Below are 22,688 nucleotides of genomic sequence, written 5' to 3'. Positions count from 1 at the left end.
CAGAGCCATTTTGAACCATGAACAACTATATTCTGAGACGATTAAAGGAAAATCGCAGGTTGCACTGTTTACATTCCAATTCAGAAGTGTTCTCCCAATTAATGGATGATTAACAGCCCACAAAATATCATTTAGACGAGCCTACGCGTAACCGACACGACGCGGGTGATTGTCGATGATGCGGAAGCCGAATGATCGAACGAAAGTTCTTACGCTCGTCACACATACAGATACCTGGGAATAGTCCTCCTTGTAATGATATAACACTGTTCGTAAAGTTAAGTTTTCAGTTCTCAGTTCTCACTCGTACGAGCGTGCGCGTAACCGTCGCGGCGCGGCTGATTGTTGATAACGCGGAAACGCGATGATCGAACGCACGCCCTCACGCTCGCTACAAGACACTGGCACTTGACTGCACTCTTTTATGGTAACTAATTTCTACTGATTCACATCAGTTCATTCTGGAAGACCGAACACGGCGCGGATGATCGATACTGTGCGACACGCAACGACAGGATACACAAATACGTTATCGACGGCACTGCTCATTTTTTCATTACTTCTTGACGCACTTTCCTCTGAATCACTTCCATATTTCATCACTTTACAGTAACAGTACTTGTAGCAAACACTTCAACCTGAATACTAAAAAAACCTCTCAAACGCAGGGCTACACACTACACAACGTAACAGTACCGTGTCCCGCGCTCGACTCACTACAGACTCACTACAGATACTCCACAACTAAGCCAGCGACGTGACAATACGCTTACAATCTTCATGAAGCCCATATAGGTCGCGGTCTTATAGATACTCACAGTGGCATTTGTAATGTAGGTGGATTCCAAGCAAAGAATGGGCATTGCGTTTCTTTTGGCGAAAATCAGAACGTTTCAGCTATTCATAGGCGCTTGCGGAATGTCTACGGAGGCCTGGCAGTGAACAAAAGCAGGCTGAGTCGTTGAGCGACGCGTCTGGCATCGTAGGAACAACGTCACGCAAACCTGTCCGACTTCCCGCGTGCCGGCCGGCCGCACACAGCTCTGACTCCTGCAAGGTTGGACTGTGGAGACACTCTCACTGGAGGTGATCGACGGATCACAATCAAACACCTCGCTGCTCAACTGGACGTTTCTGTTGGTAGCGCTAATACACTCGTCCACCAGATGCAGTAATCAAACGTGTGTGCCTGCTGGGTTCAAAATGGTTCAAATGGCTCTAAGCACTATGGGACTTAACATCTGAGGTCATCTGTCCCCTTGACTTAGATCTACTTAAACCTAAGGACATCACACACACCCCCATGCCCGAGGCAGGATTCGAACCTGCGACCGTAGCAGTGATTCCGAACTGAAGCGCCAAGAACCGCTCGGCTACAGCGGCCGACCACGCTGGTTTCCTCGCTGACTAACAGGATACCATAAACAGCAACGACGGACCACCTGTGCAGAATTGCTTCCACGTTGCAGGGCTGATCAGCACAATTTTTTGTCGAACATTGTCACAAAAGATGAAACACTGGTTCATCACCTCGAACCGGAAACCGAACGGCAACACAAGGAGTAGCGCCACACCAACTCTCCTCCGAAGAAAAAGTTCAACGACGCAGCCTCAGACGTCAAGTGCATGATGACAGTCTTCTGGAACTCTGAAGGTTTTATTCTGTTGATGTCCTCCATGGTGCAACGATCAAATCTGAAGTGCGTTATGCTACGCTCAGGAAATTAAAGAAACGACTTCAGAGCGTTCGTCGCCGCAAGTATGCGTACGAACTTCTTCGTGGCAACGCTAGGCCTGAGACAAGTCTGCGCTCTCGAGAAGAGCTCACAAAACTTTACTGAACTGTTCTCCCTCATCCGCCCTAATCCCCAATATCGCACGTTCCCACTTCCATATATTTGGACCAATGAAGGACGCACTCCTTGGGAGCAGTAAGTGGGTGACGAGTTGGCTATTGGTACTGCAAGACGTTGGCACCAACGTCGACCTGCAGAATGGTACCATGTGAGCACACAGCCCTCACAGTAACGGGGCGTAAGGCGTCATATTGAACGGGTATTATGTTAAAAATTGGATGTTGTTGCCAAAAGAGTCGGGAGGAGCGTAGTTGGGTTGGGTTGGGTTGTTTGGGGGAGAAGACCAGACAGTGAGCACATCGGTCTCATCGGATTAGGGAACGATGGGGAAGGATGTCGGCCGTGCCCTTTCAAAGGAACCATCCCGGCATTTGCCTGGAGCGGTTTAGGGAAATCACGTAAAACCTAAATCAGGATGGCCGGACGCGGGATTGAACCGTCGTCCTCCCGAATGCGAGTCCAGTGTGAATAGCGTACTGTATTGGAACTCTCAATAAAACCAATCTGAAACTTCCTGGCAGATTAAAACTGTGTGCCGGATCGAGACTCGAACTCGGGACTTTTACCTTTCGTGGGCAAGTACTCTACCAACTGAGGTACCCAAGCACGACTCACGCCCAGTCCTCACAGTTTTAATTCCGCCAGTAACTCGTCTCCTACCTTCCAAACTTCACAGAAGCTCTCCTGCGAACCTTGCAGAACTAGCACTCCTGGAAGAAAGGATATTGCGGAGACATGGTTTAGCCACAGCTTGGGGGATGTTTCTAGAATGTTGTGAGGATGGGGCGTGAGTCGTGCTTGGGTAACTCAGATGGTAGAGCACTTGCCCGCGAATGGCAAAGGTCCCGAGTTCGAGTCTCGGTCAGGCACACAGTTTTAATGTGCCAGGAAGTTTCAAATCAGCGCACATTCCACTATAGAGTGAAAATTTCATTCTTAAAACCAATCTGTTTTGATAAAAAAAGTTTTTCGTATTACTTACTGAATGCTCTTCGGACATAAGCTGTACATATTTGTCACAGGACCATTTATTATTATTATTATTATTATTATTATTATTTATTTTATGGCCTTCATTGGACCACTCTAGTAAAAAACACGAAGTTCTAAACAAGTTGTTGCACAGGGATACAATTTGGTTCAACAATAACTTAATATGATATTTAGGTAATATAATTATTAGAGTCTATTCTTATATGAAAGGTGTTTTGCTCTTCTGTCTGCCCAATATTTCTTCATTCTTCCAGATATTTTCTTTCTTTCTTCACCTGAGACAACTCTTCCTGTACCCCTTTTATTGATTTTATTTGTAGTCTGGTTTGCGGGTCTTGCAGTATTCTGGTTTTCTCTGTCTTGTTTTTTAGGTCATCTACTATAATTTGAAGTTCTTTTATATCTTCCTTAATTTCTGTAATCCATTTAATGTCACTCTTGCCATTCCACAATTTTTGTATCATTTGTTTACTAATTCTGTTTTCTGGAGTTCTCATCAGATGTCCGAAGAATGAGATGCGTTTCTTCCTGATTGTGCTCATGACTGGTGCTATTTCCTTATATACTGTTTAATTTGATGCTACTCTCCAATGTCCATTTATTTTATACTGTTTATTTATACATGTCCTAATTATTCTTCTTTCTATTTTTAGTATTCTGTCAATTTTTGCTGTATTAGTTGTTTTGAAGATAGTTTCAGCTGCATACGTTATTTCTGGTTGTGTAACTGTTTTATAGTGTTTTAAATTTCCATGTATAGATAGGCTTTTTTTGTTGTATGTAGTTTTGGTAATGTAATTTGCATAGTTCACTTTTTTTATTCTATTCTGCCATGATGGCTTCTCATTTAGATTATATGTTATTATTTCGCCTAAATATTTAAATTTATCAACAATTTTGATTTCCTGTTCTCCTATTGTAATTTTGTTTGCAAGTGGTGGATCAGTTAGCATAATCTCCGTTTTTTTCAAATGATATTTTAAGGCCTACTTTCTCTGCTATTTCTTGTAGTGATTTCACTTGTTGCCTGGCTTCTTGAACGGTGTTGGCTAGGAGAGCAAGATCATCAGCGAATCTCAAGTAGTTTAAGCTCATATCATCTTTTGCATTTCCAATTCTTATCCTCTTTGGATTGTCCTTGTACCATTCTCTCATTATGTATTCCAGTGTACAGTTGAACAGTAATGGTGATAGGCAGTCACCTTGTCTTAAGCCTGTTTTTATGAGGAATGGTTCCGAAATTTCTCCTCTAAACTTCACTTTTGATTTGGTGTTGGTTAGAGTGAGTTGTATTTTTTAATTAGTTTTGGATGGAGTCCTAGATTTCTTAAAATTTTTAATACCGAAGGTCTGTGGAGACAGTCATATGCCTTCTTAAAATCTACAAATGTTATTGCCAGAGGTTTGTTCCGTTCCTTGTAGTACGCTATGATCAATTTTTTAACTAATTATCTGCTCTGCACAGCTTCTCCATGGCCTGAAACCTCCCTGATATACCCCTAACTCCTGTTCTAATTGCTCCTTGATTCTTTCATATAGGATCTTGGATAGAATTTTGTATGTGCAATCTAGGAGAGAGATTCCTCTGTAGTTGTCTGGGTTGCTCTTATCTCCATTTTTGTGTAGTGGGTGGATGATAGCTGTGGTCCAATGTTTGGGGAATCGTTCTGTTACCCAAGTTTTTGTTAGAGCCATGTGTAAGGAGGTCTTGACTGTGTCACTTGCATATTTCCACATTTCAACAAAAACCTGATCTTCTCCACATGCCTTATATTTTTTTTGTTCTTTAAGAATTTTTTCTACTTCTTGGAAAGTTGGAGGTTTGGTTTTTATTGGGGTATTTATGTTCATTTGTAAGGGTTCTTTGGGTTCCTCGCAATTCAGAAGTTTGTTAAATGCTTTTGCCATGATTTCTGCATTTTCCTTGTTACTGTGAGTCATTCTTCCATCTTCATCTTTCAGTGTTAGTGTAGGGACCTCATACTGTTGTAGTTGTTTCCCAAAGATTTTGTAGTAGTTCCTGGAGTTGGTTTTATGATAATTACCTTCTATAGAGTTTATAATATCTTTATGAAATCCTCTCTTGATTCTTCTAATATTTTGAGTGAATTTTTTTCTTTCATTTTTTAGGTTGATGGCATTTTCTTCAGTTTTATGTGTTTGAAACTTTAACCATGCTCGGTGTCTATCTTCATGGAATTTGTCACATTCTGATGTCCACCATGCATGTTTCTTTCGTAGGTTCAAGGGAGCTAGATACTCTGCTTCTTTTTTAAGATTAGGCACTAGTTGTTCTAGATCATCTGTTAATTTGATGGTTTGTGTTATTTGTTGGTACTTATTATTTTTAATTAGCTGATGTGGGTCAAACCCCCTTTTTATTTTATTAGTTTTTCCGGTCCTCTTCCTTAACGGAGTGAATTTGATTTTAATTTTAACCATATAATGGTCTGAGCCTGTGTCTACTCCTCTCAGTACTTTAACATTGTGGATTTCCTTATGAAAATTTTTGGCCATACAGACATGGTCTAGCTGCCACTCGCCCTTCCTCCAGTCTGGATGTTTCCATGTTTTAAGTTTACTTGGCTTCCTCTTAAAGTATGTTGATTTAGATATAAGGTTGTGTTCTCTGCACAGTTCTACAAGTCTTTGACCGTTTTTTTTTTGTAAATTTATGTGGACTCCATTTTCCAGTTATATCTTTATATTTCCTTTCTTTTCCCAACTGAGCATTGAAATCTCCCAATAAGATTTTTACATTCTTTTTATTTACTCTGTTCACAGTTTGTTCTAGAAGGTCCCAAAATTTATCTATCTCTTCCTTTGTTTTTGTTAGACAATTTTTTTCATTTGTTGGGGCATGAGCATTTATTATTGTATAGGTTTTATTCATTGTTTTAAAGCTTAGAGTCGCAATTCTTGGTGATACTGCTTGGAAATCCGTTACTGAATCTGTTATTTTTATGTTTACTAAAAACCCTGTTCCAAACTGGAGACATTGTTTCATTGCCCTCGGTCCTGGTTTCCCATTATAAATTCTGTATCCTTGTGATTCGAATGGGTCCTCTGTGGTGTTTCTCATTTCTTGGATCCCTTTTATTAAAATTTTTTGTTTTTGTTTATTTAGTTCATCAGTGAGCTCCTTGAGTTTTCCGGTCTGAAGTAGTGAGTTTATGCTGTGTGTTGCTATATAATTTATTTGCTCATGTTTAATCTTATTTTTGTGTTTTAGTGTGCATTTGGATGGTGGCAAACGCTCCGATTCGTTGCTGTCTTCTAGTTGACTACCCACCGAATCCGATGTAGCCTTTTCCTGCCTTTTTGAGCAGGACGGTGGAATTTTTTTCCTAAAATACCTTTCCATTTTTGACTTTCGAAGGTTGTCAACCTTAGTTGGAGCAAGCTCCGATTTACAACTACGGTTGTTAACCGCAGAGGGTGTGTTTGGTCCGCGAGAGCTATTTTATTTCACTCAAGTCCGCCAGTGAACCGGTGAGAACTTCCGTATCCGCCACCTGGGACGCGCCACGTAGGAGTATCACCTCTCCTCCTACTATGACAGCATAGTAGGTTCGTGGTGTCACAGGACCAAATAAGATTAACCGAAAACTATGGTAAAAATAGATGGTCACTAGATGACACCACAGATGTGCAATAATTCACAATAATTTATTGATAGATGTCTTACAATGCTTAAGTGGAATGTAAAGCTTGTGCGTGGAAATATATTTCACTGTTCACTTGTACTGATCTGTCGTCGAACGCTGCTATAGCTCCAAAACCAGTGAACGAAGGCTAACATCACTTATGACCAGGTTGGTTCTTCTTGGTGGCAGCTGTAGATGAGTCTTGAGACATATGTTGAGTGTATCCGTGTGTCTGCTTATATTCAGGTTGCCCACTTGGGAACTATTTGTATGACGTAAGACGGATGCGTAACATAACCCTTCTCCTAGGCGCCCTATCTGGAGTCTATAACCTTAAGAATATTGCGCCTGGCTTGTAGGCAACTCAGCGCTATTCTATGTAGGCTGTGTCCCGTATCTTCCAGAGAAGGGCTTCATCTGACGTTTATATTCGCTCGAATTGCTCGATGTATGTATTGTCAAAGGAAATCGATTTACCCCAGGTGGTTTTTTTGCATTCCTCTGCCTTCACTGGGAATGATTAATCTTGTTTTGTAGTTGGTGATATTTGGGTTGGGTCTTGACGATGGTTATTCGAAAGTTTTCGTGCCGCTTTGCAACTGCTGCCAATGTATGAGGTGTACCAATGTGTAGCGCTTCTGAATTCATTATGCAGTGAATGGTTTATTGTCATTACTGTTGCTTTGTTAGGCATTACATTAAATGGCATCGTGATATGAAGAAAGGATGGGTCTCGAACAGAAGTCTGCATGTTACAACGACCTGATCAACGACCTGATTCTTGACTAATATAATTCCGATGTGAAGTTCAACTTGATTGTATGGCTTATAAGTGATTCTGTTTTAAGTTAATCGTGAAGCGACTGTTCAGCAAGGAAACCCCTTCTACCTCCAAAGATGAAGTTAAAAAATCGAAACAAACACAAAACGGCGAGTATGATGAAATGTACTTACAGTTTGGCTTTACAGTAACGGCCAGTAAAGAAACCAGTGAAAACTCAATTCCCCAATGCTTTATACGCCTATAAACACTTTCAAATAAAGGCATGAAGCCTTCTTTATTAAAACCTCATCCAAGTTCTAAGCACTCTGAGTTAGTTGTTAAACCTACTGACTTTTTTCCAAGGAAATCTGCATTTCGTAATACGGATTGGAAATGCATGGCAAATTTTACTAACACTAATGCTTAATTGACAGAAGCCTCAAACTTGGCTAGTTTAGGAATTGTAAAGGAAATAAAGCATCACATCCCCTTTTCGGGTCCGTTAAAAAAATGGACAAGCTATAATGGTACCCAAAATTTCTAAAACTGTGAAGAGGTGCGCAGTGGCAAAGTCTGGAAACCCGTGTTCTAGACGATCCCGCATTTTTAACAGACTCGGTTCTCCAGTTGAACTACATTGATTAGCGAACGAAGAGTGTGAATACCGTGCAGCCACGCATCCAAAATCTAATAACTATTACAATCCTCCTCACCTTGCCTGATAAGCAGTGGTGAAATTCTGTTTCAATACTCGGTTGCCAAAAGGTTGAACACCATCGTATAGAGAGTGTGTGACGTCTTTTACAGAGGCATTCATCATGATAAAACATAAATTGATCTCCGAGTTTGTTTTTTCAACGTGTTGAATGATAGTGCTATTTTTCGTGACCTGCAGGTTTACTTATAGTTACATAGACTTATTCTAGTAATTCTCTAGTATCATGCGCAAGTTTTCTTTCTCATTCTAATAACAGGGATTAAAAGCTACTGCATTTGTATTCAATACGGGACAAAACATTGCGTGAAAAACGAAAACTTCTAGGGAAAAACATAGAGGATAACAATTACGAGACCAGTTCTGTGCCACTGTGCAACTTTGCTCAATTGCCTGTTGGTGTTATTCGGGTTACCCGCTCCCCCTTCTTCTGAATCATCGTTTGCAAAAAGCTAATCACGACACTATACTCTACATGCACTCATCAGTCGTACACTTGAAATATTGACACTTAATGCACAATACACGAATTTCGCAATGAAATGTGCCCAGTGAGTGTGTGTATGAAGACAAATCTTTCCAGTTGAGTTTCATGAACCTCTAGGGTCATAAGGACATTTGGAGTAGCTATAGTACAGCAACCGTTCTGGCAGACATTTTATGCATTAACGAGTCGGCGTTCCAACAGAATAAAGACCATCGTCACTGAGTCAAAAACCAAGTAATCAGCGTCCTATTTTCTAGCATACTGTTATTAACCTTTGACCAAGCCGCAGCGTGAATCTAATTTTACGTAAAACCGGTAATTCTTGCTGTCATAAATGGCATGATGAGACCACTCATACACTACAGGCAGTCGTTACTATAAAACTTGCAATATTAGTCCTACCTCTTGAGCCATTAAGGCGCTGAAATCAACTCTCCATGATTACTCCGCTTCAGGCTGAACCTAACGACCTGGGTAGCCGTTAGTATATACCGAAAAGCTTTTACGTTATACACACAAACCTTTCTCGTGACTCAGTGTTTCTGTTTGTGGAAACTGTATCAAAATTTCTACAGTAGTTCCTGAGATTAGCCTTCACATACAAACAGAAAAAAACGCCGCGTTGGACTTTATAATATGTATGGATGGATATGTCCTGACGAAACTCTACCATCTGGTGAGCAAGATGTATGAAACAGGCTAAATACCCTCAGACTTCAAGAAGAATATAATAATCCCAATTCCAAAGAAAGCAGGTGTTGACAAATGTGAAAATTACCGAACTATCAGTTTAGTAAGTCACGGCTGCAAAATACTAACACGAATTATTTACGGACGAATGGAAAAACTAGTAGAAGCCGATCTAGGGGAAGATCAGTTTGGATTCCGTAGAAATGTTGGAAGACGTGAGGCAATACTGACCCTACGACTTATCTTAGAAGCTAGATTAAGAAAAGGCAAACCTACGTTTCTAGCATTTGTAGACTTAGAGAAAGCTTTTGACAATGTTGACTGGAATACGCTCTTTCAAATTCTGAAGGTGGCAGGGGTAAAATACAGGGAGCGAAAGGCTATTTACAATTTGTACAGAAACCAGATGGCAGCTATAAGAGTCAAGGGGCATGAAAGGGAACCAGTGGTTGGGAAGGGAGTGAGACAGGGTTGTAGTCTCTCCCCGATGTTATTCAATCTGTATACTGAGCAAGCAGTGAAGGAAACAAAAGAAAAATTCGGAGTAGGTATTAAAATCCATGGAGAAGAAATAAAAACTTTGAGGTTCGCCGATGGCATTGTAATTCTGTCAGAGACAGCAAAGGACTTGGAAGAGCAGTTGAATTGAGTGGATAGTGTCTTGAAAGGCGGGTATAAGATGAACATCAACAAAAGCAAAACGAGGATAATGGAATGTAGTCGAATTAAGTCGGGTGATGCTGAGGGAATTAGATTAGGAAATGAGACACTTAAAGGAGTTTTGCTATTTGGGGAGCAAAATAACTGATGATGGTCGAAGTAGAGAGGATATAAAATGTAGACTGACAATGGCAAGGAAAGCGTTTCCGAAGAAGAGAACTTCGTTAACAGCGAGTATAGATTTGAGTGTCAGGAAGTCGTTTCTGAAAGTATTTGTATGGAGTGTAGCCATGTATGGAAGTGAAACATAGACAATAAATAGTTTGGACAAGAATAGAAGCTTTCGAAATGTGGTGCTACAGAAGAATGCTGAAGATTGGAGGGGGTAGATCACGTAACTAATGAGGAAGTACGTATTGAATAGGATTGGGGAGAAGAGAAGTTTGTGGCACAACTTGACTAGAAGAAGGGATCGGTTAGTAGAACATGAGTTGAGGCGTCAAGGGATCACCAATTTAGTATTGGAGGGCAGCGTGGAGGGTAAAAATCGTAGGGGGAGACCAAGATATGGATACACTAAGCAGATTCAGAAAGATGTAGGTTGCAGTAGGTACTGGGAGATGAAGAAGCTTGCACAGGATAGAGTAGCATGGAGAGCTGCATCAATCCAGTCTCAGGACTGAAGACCACAACAACAACAACCACATACGTTAGAAGGTAACTTATCGAAAACCTGGAAGATTCCAGTTTGTAACAGAGTGTGAGGCCATAGTGCACCCGTTAATTAGTAAATAAAGTAAATTATAATGTGTTTACGGATGATATCATTGTTTGACAGTCATAACAGAAGTACTGCGTTACCTGAAAAGTTTTTAGCGGATCAAAGGATGGTGCACAGACTGCCAGACGATGTGATTTATAATCTTTGTCAGAAAACGTACTACATCTAATGAGAATTATCTCATTCCTCTGAAAATGAAAAGAGTAGTTGATATCACTGATTTAAGCAAGCGATTAGAGGGCGATAGGAAAACAACGGTGCCTGTCAACCATTTTTTTTACCTTTTTCGAGGCTCTAAGACTGTGCAGTTTCTGCGTCAGGCGCTAAATACGGTACTACATGGCGTTACGTTCCCCGACCCCTGCCGGACGACATCCCTCCACACGTTACTGTGCCACCAGCAGCCTATCTCCCAGGCGCGGCCATTCAGCAAGGCAGACATCGACGACCGTGTCAAGAGGGCATTCCAAGCGAGCGAAACTCCTTTTGTCAAGTCCTTCTCAGGCGCCAGTCAAACCTTAGATGATATCATCTCGCTGGGCGAGCCAATTAGCGAGCAGCTCGTCATCGCGTCTGGCGACAGTCAGTTACGAGTGATACTGCAACCAGTCGGCACGCCGATGCGGAGGTCTTCAGTGAGGCAGCGGCGGTAGTTACAGCGAGAGTCACCGCCGAGCAACTTCAGGACGTCTGCTGGGAAGTCTGCGTGGTAGCTACGGCCATGACATGGGACCATTCAGACTGTTTAAGTCTGTCAGTGTTGGACTTATGCCGGAAGGGCCCTGTTCCAGAAAGTTACTCTGTTGTTGTTGTGGTCTTCAGTCCTGAGACTGGTTTGATGCAGCTCTCCATGCTACTCTATCCTGTGCAAGCTTCTTCATCTCCCAGTATCTACTGCAACCTACATCCTTCTGAATCTGCTTAGTGTATTCATCTCTTGGTCTCCCTCTACGATTTTTACCCTCCACACTGCCCTCCAATGCTAAATTTGTGATCCCTTGATGCCTCAAAACATGTCCTACCAACCGATCCCTTCTTCTTACTCTATTCTTACTCTATTCTTATGATATTTTGAGTGTTCGAATAAGCAGTCCTTGAATGTGAGCTCCTTTTTTGTGCAGTTGCTCCTAACCCTATGCTGGTGCTACACATGCTACTGGACAGATACAGCCGTGTCGCAACACACTGGCTATGTACGCTAATACCAGAAATGCCGGCATATCCAAGTTTTTATTTTTTTTTCAACTAAATGTCTGTATCATGTAAATTATGACCTCGTTGGGATCAGATTTTTCAGTCTACTTGGGGAAATGTTCTCAGTGTCGTACATTCTCTACTGACAGATTGTATGCGAATTTCTGGATTGTTGCTGCGTGGCGAGAGTATTCCCTTGAGGGTCCATTGTGTTGGTCCATGCGTTATCTACTGTACAATGGCTTCTGCCGGCCTTATCGCTGTCACCCTATCCCTATGGTGGGATGCCTCAGAAAACATATCGTCGAGGACACAGCCAGATATGGTCGTTGTCGGCTCAGACCTGGGTTTTCCCTAAGAACTGGAAAATGAACTCTTATCATTTTCCATACTAGATGACTGCACAGAACTTAAGACATATGGCTCTATTCACTACCGCTTCAGTATCGGGATGTTTTCATATACTAACATATTCCGAAGTTAACCTACACACGATGTAGTCCCAGAAACCCTAATGAAGTATGTTAAATACTGTGCCTACATATACGAGATCGTGTTGAAAAGTAATGCCGCTAAATTCTTTATGCGAAAATTCTCAAAACTTTGTGAATAAAACAAACTTTATTAACATTCTACATATTTATTCCTCGTGTTTACATATTTATTTCGCGCCATAATCACTCTGGCGACGAACACATTTCTCCCAACGAGAGACCAGTCGTTAATACCGTCACTATAGAATGTTTTACTTTATTGACGTAGCGACAACCTCATCTCTGCTTACACCGCTTCATCACTATGAAACTGAAATCCCTGAAGAAGTCCTGTAACATATGAAAATCCGATGGTGCCGAGTCAGGACTGCATTGGATGGTCGATGACAGTGAAACGAAGGTGTCGGATTGTTGCAGATATGGCAGCGTTCTTTTGCGGTCTGGCATTGTTATCTTGAAGGAGAGGGTGTTCCGCGTGCGGACACGAACTCTTCGAATTCGAACTTTCAGTTTTCTGAGCTGCCTATCATGCGTCGTTACAGTTACGTTACACAACGCTTTGTTACATGCTACAATCCGGAGCCCTCTACCGGCAGAGGGCTGCAGCTTGCGCCAGCGAAGCAGAAAAGTCGACTGAGAAATATGCATGACATGTAATAACGGTGCTGATAATCTCAGCTTTGCATCCCGAACCTAATACGTCAGGACGAAGTAACAGAACAGTAGAAATACTTCAAATGCCACAGCATCCTCCTGCAAATATCCGCACGTCAGAAAGAATTTGACTAGATACAGTACACGTTGCATCTTCCAGCAACATAAGCAATACTTTTGACACACAGAATCTTGTTTACGAAAATGTTATTACTTTTGACGACATCCGAGACACACTTTTGCATGAAAAACCAGTTATACAAAGAACCATTTCCCACCCTGTTACTGAAGTAAAGACTGTATCATCCACATTTTCAGCAGTAATCAATTCTGAATCACCTATGTCAGTTATAAATGAGGAAACTTTCAACGAATGTAACAAAGAGAATACCTATCCTACGTTACCATTAGGCAAAACTAAAGTAAAAGGAGCAGTATCTGGTAAATGAGTAGATGTAAAGTTACAGACGCACTTATTATTTTGTACTGCAGGTCATACGTTCCACTCAATTTTTTGGAATGTTCCCTTATTTACAACAGACGTTATTTTAGGTACGAATCTTTTGGTGCAACATGATGCAATTATTGACTTTCAAAATTCCTATTTAATGTTAAAGGATGAAAAAGTACAACTGGCATTAGAATTTCAGCACACTTTATCTGCAGAAGAACAAGCAATTAATCGGACAGAGGTCATTTTTACATCATGTAACATGAACTGTCACTCCACATTGTTCACAGATACGTACGTACACAACTATAATACTCCAGACGAAGCCAACTATGACGTTATGCAAATGATTTCTGAGAAGGTAAAACAGAGCAATGCAAGTACAGATGACGAACGTACTCAGCTATGCAAAATTCTTTTACAGCAAGCTCCAGTTTTTGACAACTATGTCCGGTTTCATGAATGAATTTCAAGTTAAACAGCATGACACATTTAAAGCTAAACATTATCCCATTCCATATATCCACAGAGAACAAGGTAAGAAAGAATTGCAAGCTATGCTTGACCAAGGAAGTATTGAACCGGCAGTTAGTCCGTACATAAACCCGCTCAATATTGTTAAGAAAAAGGATGGCTCACTTCGCCTCGTACTTGATTCGCGCCATGTCAATGACATTATTATTAATGAAACAGATCGCCCACAGACACTAGAAGAACTTTTACAAAAATTTCATGGTACTGCTATTTATTCCACATTAGATTTAAAATCGGGATTTTGGCAAATTCAGCTCCATCCGAATTGCAGAAAATACACAGCATTTCTCTGTTTTGGTGATTGTTATCAATTTTCCAAATTACCGTTCGGCTTAACTTCAGCAGCATTTATTTGCGGAAAAACACACGATATGTATAACTGATGTTGAAAAGAGAATCAAAAATTCGGTGGCATTATTTTTCAACACGCCTTCATACATACACTGCAAATTAGTGTATGATGGAGAGTATGTCGTAATATGTCACCGATTTCCGTTGCTGTTACATTCCTGCACTGAGTGAGTGAAAATTGACTGTTGGCACGACTCGGTAGGTGCTCTTTTTTCTCTCATCTGTTTCTCATCATCACTACGTGAGGTATACAATGAGGTGGTAAAAGTCATAGCTGTATTCAGATAAACAGATGCCGGTAGTATCGCGTGCTCAAGGTATAAAAGAACAGTGCATTGGCGGAACTTTTCATGTGAAAAGGTTTCTGACGTGATTATGGCCGCACAACGGGAACTAAGAGACTTTGAACGGGGATTAGTGGTTGGAGCTAGACGCATGGGACATTCCACTTCGGAATTCGTTAAGAAATTCAAAAGTCCAAAATCCACAGTGACAAGAGTGTGCCGAGAATACCAAAATTCGGCCTATATCTCTAACGACAGACAACGCAGTGGCCGACGGCCTTCACTTAAGGACCGAGGTGCAGCGGCGTTTGCGTAGAGTCGTCAGTGCTAATAGACAAGCAACACTGCCTGAAATAACCGCAGAAATCAATGTGAGACGTACGACTAACGTATCTGTTCGGACAGTGCGGCGAAATTCGGCTTTAATGGGCTATGGCAGCGAGCGACAGACGCGCGTGCCTTTGCTAAAATTACGAAGTAGCCTGTGGAGCCTCACCTAGGTTCTTGACAATATCGGTTGGACATTAGACGACTGGAAAACCGTGGCCTGGTCAGATGAGTCCCGATTTCAGTTAGTAAGAGATGGCGGTAGGATTCCAGTGTGACGCAGACCCCACAAAGCTTTAGACCCAAATTGTCAACAAGGTACTGTGCAAACCGGCGGTGGCTTCATAATGATGTAGGCTGTGTTTCCATGGAACTGACTGGGTTCTCTGGTCCAACTGAACCATCATTGACTTAAAATGGTTATATTCAAAAATGGTTCAAATGGCTCTGAGCACTATGGGACTTAACATCTGTGGTCATCAGTCCCCTAGAACTTAGAACTATTTAAACCTAACTAACCTAAGGACATCACACACATTCATGCCCGGGGCAGGATTCTAACCTGCGACCGTAGCGGTCATGGGGTTCCAGACTGAACCGCCTAGAACCGCACGGCCACACAGGCCAGCGGTTATATTCATCTACTTGGGAACCATTCATAGGTTTCATGTTCCCAAACATCGATGTAATGTCACCGAGCCACAATTGTTCTTGATTTGTTTGAGGAACGTTCCGCAAAGTTCGAGCGAATGGTCTGACCGCCCAGATTGCCCAACATGAATCCCACCGCACGTTTATGGGACATAATCTAGAGGTCAGTTCGTACACAAAATCCCGCACCGGTAACACTGTCGTAGTTATGGATGGCTATAGAGGCAGTATGGGTCAACATATCTACAGGATCCTTGCAACGACTTGTTGAATCCATTCCACGTCGAGCTGCTGCACTATGCCAAGCGAAAGGAGGTCCGACAGGATATTAAGATGTATGCCAAGGCTTTTGTCACATCAGTATACATGCTGATGGCACAATAATACATTGTCTTCGTCTAATAAATCTCCTCTAAATTTTGCTAACAGGAATTCACCACAACTAAGTCGTCTTTATCCCAAGGACTTCCATGAATTAGTGATGAACTCCAAATTATGGCACAATAACCAGGTGCCAGACTGAACAGCCGAAGATCCTGAGATCGATACCCAGTAAATCCTAGGATTTTTAGCAGCCACTCATCACTTCTTTCATATCTCGCAAAGTTGGTTAATGTGAAACAGTGAAACATGCCTGTATGCACGGTTGTTCGTCGATTTGCGCCGTGCTTCGGAGTACACCTTTTCTTTTTCTTTTTTTTTGGGTCGTCAGTCTTCTGACTGGTTTGATACGGTCCGCCCCAAATTCCTCTCCTGTGCCAACCCCTTCATCATAGAGTACCACTTGCAACCTACGTCCTGGATGTGTTCCAATATCTGTCTTGCTCTTCAGTTTTTGCCCTCTACGGCTCTCTTTAGTACCATGAAAATTTTTCCGTGATGTCTTAACAGATGTCCTGTCATCCTGTCCTTTCTCCTTGTCAGTGTTTCCTACATATTCATTTTCTTTCTGATTCTGCGGAAAACTTCCTGATTCCTTATCAGTCCACCTAATTTTCAACATTCGCCCGTAGCACCCCATCTCAAATGCTTCGATTCTCTTCTGTTCCGGTTTTCCAACAGTCCACGTTTCACTACCATACAATGCTGTACTCCAGACTTTAAAGTAGGCTTCCCTAAAACCATCTCTGTGAGGCAGTCCAAAGATTGGAGGAAGGTAAGAGCATGCCATCTCCACTATCCTGGGACCTTACGAAGTACTTAGTGTTCAAAACAACTTTCGGATTTACCATACTCAACACACAAAGCAACTACAGACGTTGGCTGCGTGAGAGCTTTAATTGAAATCAAGGAGGAAGTTGAACATTTCTGCCGGACCGGGATTCGAACCAAGGTCTCCTGCTTACTAGGCAGATGCTCTGCCCACCATCTGGACACAGTGGTTATTGCAACTGCACGGACCACCCTAGTTCGCCTTCCGTCAGACGCAAATTCTCAACTTATCCACACAAGGCTGATTTAGTGACCCTTGTCCATTATCCTCATTACTCGCGGCATGTCACCCATTTCCATAAGAGTTGGAGGCTGGTGTTCATCTGCACTGAAGAGATTATTGGCCGTCGCCAGGATGAACGCCAATAAAACTGACAAACTACAGGGACAGATTCCTTAATGGAAATGGAGGGGAAAAGGTCCCATGAACATGTGCCCAGAAATACATCGTTGCCAAGGTAGATGGCGCCAACGAAGGAAGGCTCCTCGACCACGTGCCGCGTTTTCCTTGTGTTGCTGGCTGTGTGACTGACGCAGTGTACTGTAAGCAGCAGAATCGTCCAGTATTCAAGCGGAAATAGTGTTTGTGTATGGCCAAGCAAATGGAAACGGTCGCGAGGCAGCACAGTTATATCAAAACAAGAACCCTCACAGACACCAACCACATCACATAACACTTCGAGACCTTTTAGGGCCTTTTTGTGATCATGGGTTCTTTCAGAAAGATGAACGTCCAGGGAGGCGGCAGACTGTGCATACACCAGATTTGGAAGATCGGGTTCTACAGGATACTGAGATGACCCCTAGTAGAAGCTCCAGGCAAGTGGACTGCCAACGTGGTGTAAGCCAAAGTGCGGCTATGTGCATCCTGCAACGAGTGCAAGGACTGTCAGCAGCGGGTTTCTCTCAATGGGAAGGTCTTTTCTATGGTTTTTGCGCTAGATTATCATAATTATGATATTTCTGTCATCAGACCTCTTTACCAACGAAGCAACCATTATGGGACCTGGCATCATCATGCTTCATAATCGTCCATCACCTGTGGGATACTTACACGCCACGTGGTCAGAGGAACTTTCATTCCTCAATGCCATCTACCGTGGCAACGATGCATTTCTGGACGCATGTTTACAGGACCTTTTTCCTCCATTTCTAGTCAGGAATCCTCCCCCTGCAGTTTGTCTGTCTTATTAATGTTCAATCTGTATATGTGGTGTCTGCTCTTTTGGACATGTCTGAAAGAACATGCATTTGATATGTATGTACCATAATCACCTCCTGATTATTTTCAAGACCATACATCATCGTGTTTACTAAGAAAGAAAAACGAAGTTTGAGGACTTACTTTGAGCGCCATGCACTCTGCCTCGCCTTCCATGTACACCTACCGTCCCCCACACAGATCCTCTACAACCTCATTCCTTTCCCCCATCCGCTCCTACTCCTCAAACGTATCCGCATACTCTACACCTCCTGCCGCCTTGATCCCCTTAAGCCCCTGGTAGCTCCTCTCGTCTACAACCCCCGCCATTTGCTGCGCCTTTACTGTTGTGTCCCCCCTGCCCCCCATCTCTACACCCTTCATCTCCTTTCCCAAGGTGGCTTCTGTCAACTCCCCCTCCTGGATGATGCCCTCTCTCCCTCCATTTATACCTCCTATCAACTCTGATCCTCACCCCCTCCTTTCCTTTGTCCTTTTCCTGGGCTCCCTTTTCCCTCTTCCCCTGCCCCCTCCCCCACTCCATCCTGTTTTTTCCCTGCCTACCCTCTCTCTCTGCCTCCCTTCTCTCCCTTGAGTCGTTTTGCATTTTCCTTCCTCTGTCCTTCCCAGTCCCTCTCGCGTCTGCCCTGCTCACCCCTTCTGAGTCCTCTTTCTTCATTGCCCCCCCCCCCCGCTTTTCATTTTTCCTCTCTCCACCCTTTTTCTTTCCCCTCATCTGTCCAGTTCCCCCCTACCAACTGCCCTTCCCTGTCGTGTATCATCTTCGTGCCAACCTTTTAGTGCAGTGTTCCCAGTGATTGTCAAGTGTTGTGCGTCTTTTCTGAAGCGTTGCTAATGGACATCATGCTGTCGCAGGGTGTGATTTTTTTATATCTCTTGCGAACAGAATCCAGACTGTCGCCGTAATTTTTTAATTATCTGTCTCCTTTTTCCCTGTCTGCTAACTGTGCATTTTATTATCATCGCCCACCATTAGTTCTATGTTTTAACTTTCCACAATTTTCTGCCGTTTTACATTTTATCACCTGTTTTTATTATTTCTTATCTTCTTATGTTTTAACAATTCTGTAGGCTGAAGAGTGGCGTACTAAGCTGCTGCCAGCCCGCCACCTTAGGGGAGAATCGAAATCCAATATAGGAAAAAAAAACTTACTTGGAATCACCTATGGCCACATTAGATGAACAATTTCTGAAGTGATATAAAGCCACTTAAGCCAAGCAGAGTTCTATTTTCTATTGCCCCTGAGTGACTTTAGCCTGTTCTCGCTAAACAAGAACCCACGATATCTTAATCCTGAAGTGCTGTCACTTGTGCCGTCAGCTGGCAGGAGATGGGCGAGCACGACCTGCCCGCTATGCTGGACGCGGCGCGCCGCCTGTCGCGCTGGTCCAGCGCGCCGCTAGTGGTGTCGCACTCGATGGGCGCGGCGGCGCTCTCCGTGCTCATGTCGGGCCCGCGCGGGGCTTCCCCGCCAGGCCCTGGCCACAGCCGCGGGGCTCCCCCGCCGGGACACGGCCTCGCCCGAGGGGACTCCCCGACGGCGGTACGCGCCGCGGTCTGCCTGGCGCCCGCCGTCTTCCTGGCTCCGCCGCGCCGACCCTTCGGCCACCTGCTGCTAGAGTACTATCCGGGCGTGGCGGTGAGTCGCAGCTGCAGCTGCCATCTCCGCTGAGCAGCAGCGTCACCAACAGTGTATCAACAAGTGGGGGTTTCAGAAATATTGGATGCAATCTCAAAGAAACACGACAATTTATTTCTGCCTCTCTACACGGATTGAAGCTGTACTGACGTACAGTGGCAAAATCAGGTAGCTTTCCGTTCCGACAGAACATACTGGCGTATTAGAAAGTATTTTGGTTCTTATACACTACTGGCCATTAAAATTGCTACACCAAGAAGAAATGCAGATGATAAATGGGTATTCATTGGACAAATATATTATACTAGAACTGACATGTGATTACATTTTTAACGCAATTTAGGTGCATAGATCCTGAGAAATCAGTACCCAGAACAACCACCTCTGCTGTAGCTTCAACACGATACCACAGTTCATCAGGAGTAGTGACTGTCATATTGTAACGAGCCAGTTGCTCGCTCAATTGGCGATAGATCTGGAGAATGTGCTGGCCAGGGCAGCAGTCGAACATTTTCTGTATCCAGAAAGGCCCGTACAGGACCTGCAACATGCGGTCATGATTATCCTGCTGAAATGTAGGGTTTCGCAGGGATCGAATGAAGGGTAGAGCCATGGGTCGTAACACATCTAAAATGTAACGTCCACTGTTCAAAGTGCCGTCAATGCGAACAAGAGGTGACCGAGACGTGTAACCAATGGCACCCCATACCTTCACGCCGGGTGATACGCCAGTATGGCGATGACGAATACACGCTTCCAACGTGCGTTCACCGCGATGTCACCAAACACAGATGCGACCATCATGATGCTGTAAACAGAACCTGGATTCATCCGAAAAAATGACGTTTTGCCTTTCGTGCACCCAGGTTCGTCGTTGAGTACACCATCACAGACGCTCCTTTCTCTCATGCAGCGTCAAGTGTAACCGTAGCCATGGTCTCCGAGCTGATAGTCCATGCTGCTGCAAACGTCGTCGAACTGTTCGTGCAGATGGTTGTTGTCTTGCAAACGTCCCCATCTGTTGACTCAGGGATAGATACGTGGCTGCACGATCCGTTACAGCCATGCGGATAAAATGCCTGTCATCTCGACTGGCCATCGGGATCCAGCAAGGCGTTCCGTATTACCCTCCTGAACCCACCGATTCCACATTCTACTAACAGTCATTGGATCTCGACCAACGCGAGCAGCAATGTCGCGTACGATAAACCGCATTCGCGATAGGCTTCAATCCGACTTTATCAAAGTCGGAAACGTGATGGTACGCATTTCTCATCATTATATGAGGCATCACAACAATGTTTCACCAGGCAACGCCGGTCAACTGCTATTTGTGTATGAGAAATCGGTTGGAAACTTTCCTCATGTCAGCACGTTGTAGGTGTCGCCATCGGCGCCAACCTTGTGTGAATGCTCTGAAAAGCTAATCATTTGCATATCACAGCATCTTCTTCCTGTTGGTTAAATTTCGCGTCTGCAGCACGTCACCTTCGTGGTGTAGAAATTTTAATGGCCAGTAGTGTATTACAACAATCGTAGCTTATCATCGGTAAAACAATGTTCAATTATATAAGTTTTTATGAATGAAAAACCACATGATATAGTTGTAATATTGGTAAATTATAGATTGCAGCCATCAGTCGTCCTTTTTCAATTTTATTGTGCAGATCTAGATTTCGGCTGGAAGCTAGCCGTTCTCAATGCACTATTATTTTCGCTCAGTGCATGTAATTCTCTGTTGCACGGCCTTCATCCACAGTTGATTGATGACGATAGTTGTAATATTCTGCAATAGTTATTATTTTACAAACTGTTTTGCAGTTGTTACTCCGTTGTCAGGTACAAAGTTAAAGACGCGTGGCTTCAAATTTTTGTCGAATCAGAAATTTTGATCTAGGTACACGTAAAAGTTATCTCAATTGGTTTTCGAACATTACATTCGTTAATATTTGATTTAGGACTAAAAGGGAAGAAATTATTTCAGTAAAATGCGATATACTTCTGTTTAACTTAGATAAACTATGCGATACTTTAAATAATAAATTACTTGACAAATTACAACCGTTCTGATAGTACAAATGCGTCAACTATTTTATCTAAACAAATGGGATTACATTGATTTTTATTGACAGGAAGACTGCCTTCAGACCTCTTAAACACGGATGAGCGTCAGGTGAGTGTTAGGACTTTGTAGAACGACCTGTCATAGTTTACTGGATGAATGGATTTAAATTCCGCTCATGTACTCTTTTTCCAATTTGGCCAAATAGAATATCATAAAAAAGTATACGCTGTGCAAAATTAATCAGAAATAGTCATTTACGCTTTAGTAACTTAATTAAAAAATATGTCAGTCATTACAGCACCCTCCCATCAAATGTGTGTTCCGTGTGTTACATAGATTACAGAATCGTCTTACTCGCTAACACTTGCATCGCTTGCCATGCTACAACAGAACTCTGGATGGTATTTGTCGCAGAAACCACGGAAACACAAGTCTGTGGAGCACCAAGCACATTTAATGATAACTAGTGCCTTGCAGCCACACGGATTTTTTAGATGCGATGCCGGGAAAGACAGTTCGTTTAAATTCAAAAAGATTGTTCTTTCTTTGATTAGCTTCGATTCCAATCACGTATATCTGATCAATCCTGTAAAAGCAGGTGCACTAAATCCATACAGGAATAAAGATTGTATTTTTATAGAATCTTCCGTTGAAGTGATTTCTCTGTCAGTCTTTAACGTATCGGGAGCATTTTGAATTTAATTTGTGAAAGTTGTAACCTCCCTGTAAAAATAAACATCACACGGTTGGCAACGCGGAGTACTATTGGATGGGATAATTTTTATGCTGCAGGTGGATGCTTGTCCTTTCCCTACAAAGAGTAGATTGTAAAGTATGTGGTAAGTCTGATCTTCCCATGAATCAGTAATGTAAAGACATTGTCCCATGTACAGAAGAATGAACAATTTTTAAAACTCTTCTTGCAGCAGTTTTATGAATTTTCCTGACTTCATGTACGCCATAATTACATTTTCTTAATTTATGACTCAATTGATCAACATTCTTTGAACAATCCTG

At 42.7% G+C, this 22,688-nt stretch overlaps 1 protein-coding gene across 1 annotated transcript in view; it reads left to right on the top strand.

Moving 5' to 3' along the window:
* The window catches only part of LOC126188732 (lipase 3-like), a 148,657-nt gene that overhangs the window by 86,381 nt on the left and 39,588 nt on the right, over positions 1-22,688 (top strand). The window contains exon 4 of the mRNA XM_049930340.1: positions 19,288-19,606. Within this exon, the coding sequence (XP_049786297.1) occupies positions 19,288-19,606 (319 nt within the window). The remainder of the gene's footprint in view (positions 1-19,287; positions 19,607-22,688) is intronic.

This window comes from Schistocerca cancellata, chromosome 5 (genome assembly GCF_023864275.1).
Source record: "Schistocerca cancellata isolate TAMUIC-IGC-003103 chromosome 5, iqSchCanc2.1, whole genome shotgun sequence".
NCBI classification, from domain to species: Eukaryota; Metazoa; Arthropoda; class Insecta; order Orthoptera; family Acrididae; genus Schistocerca; species Schistocerca cancellata.
The sequence above is the reverse complement of the archived record's forward strand: the minus strand, read 5'-3'. Positions and strand labels throughout refer to the sequence as shown.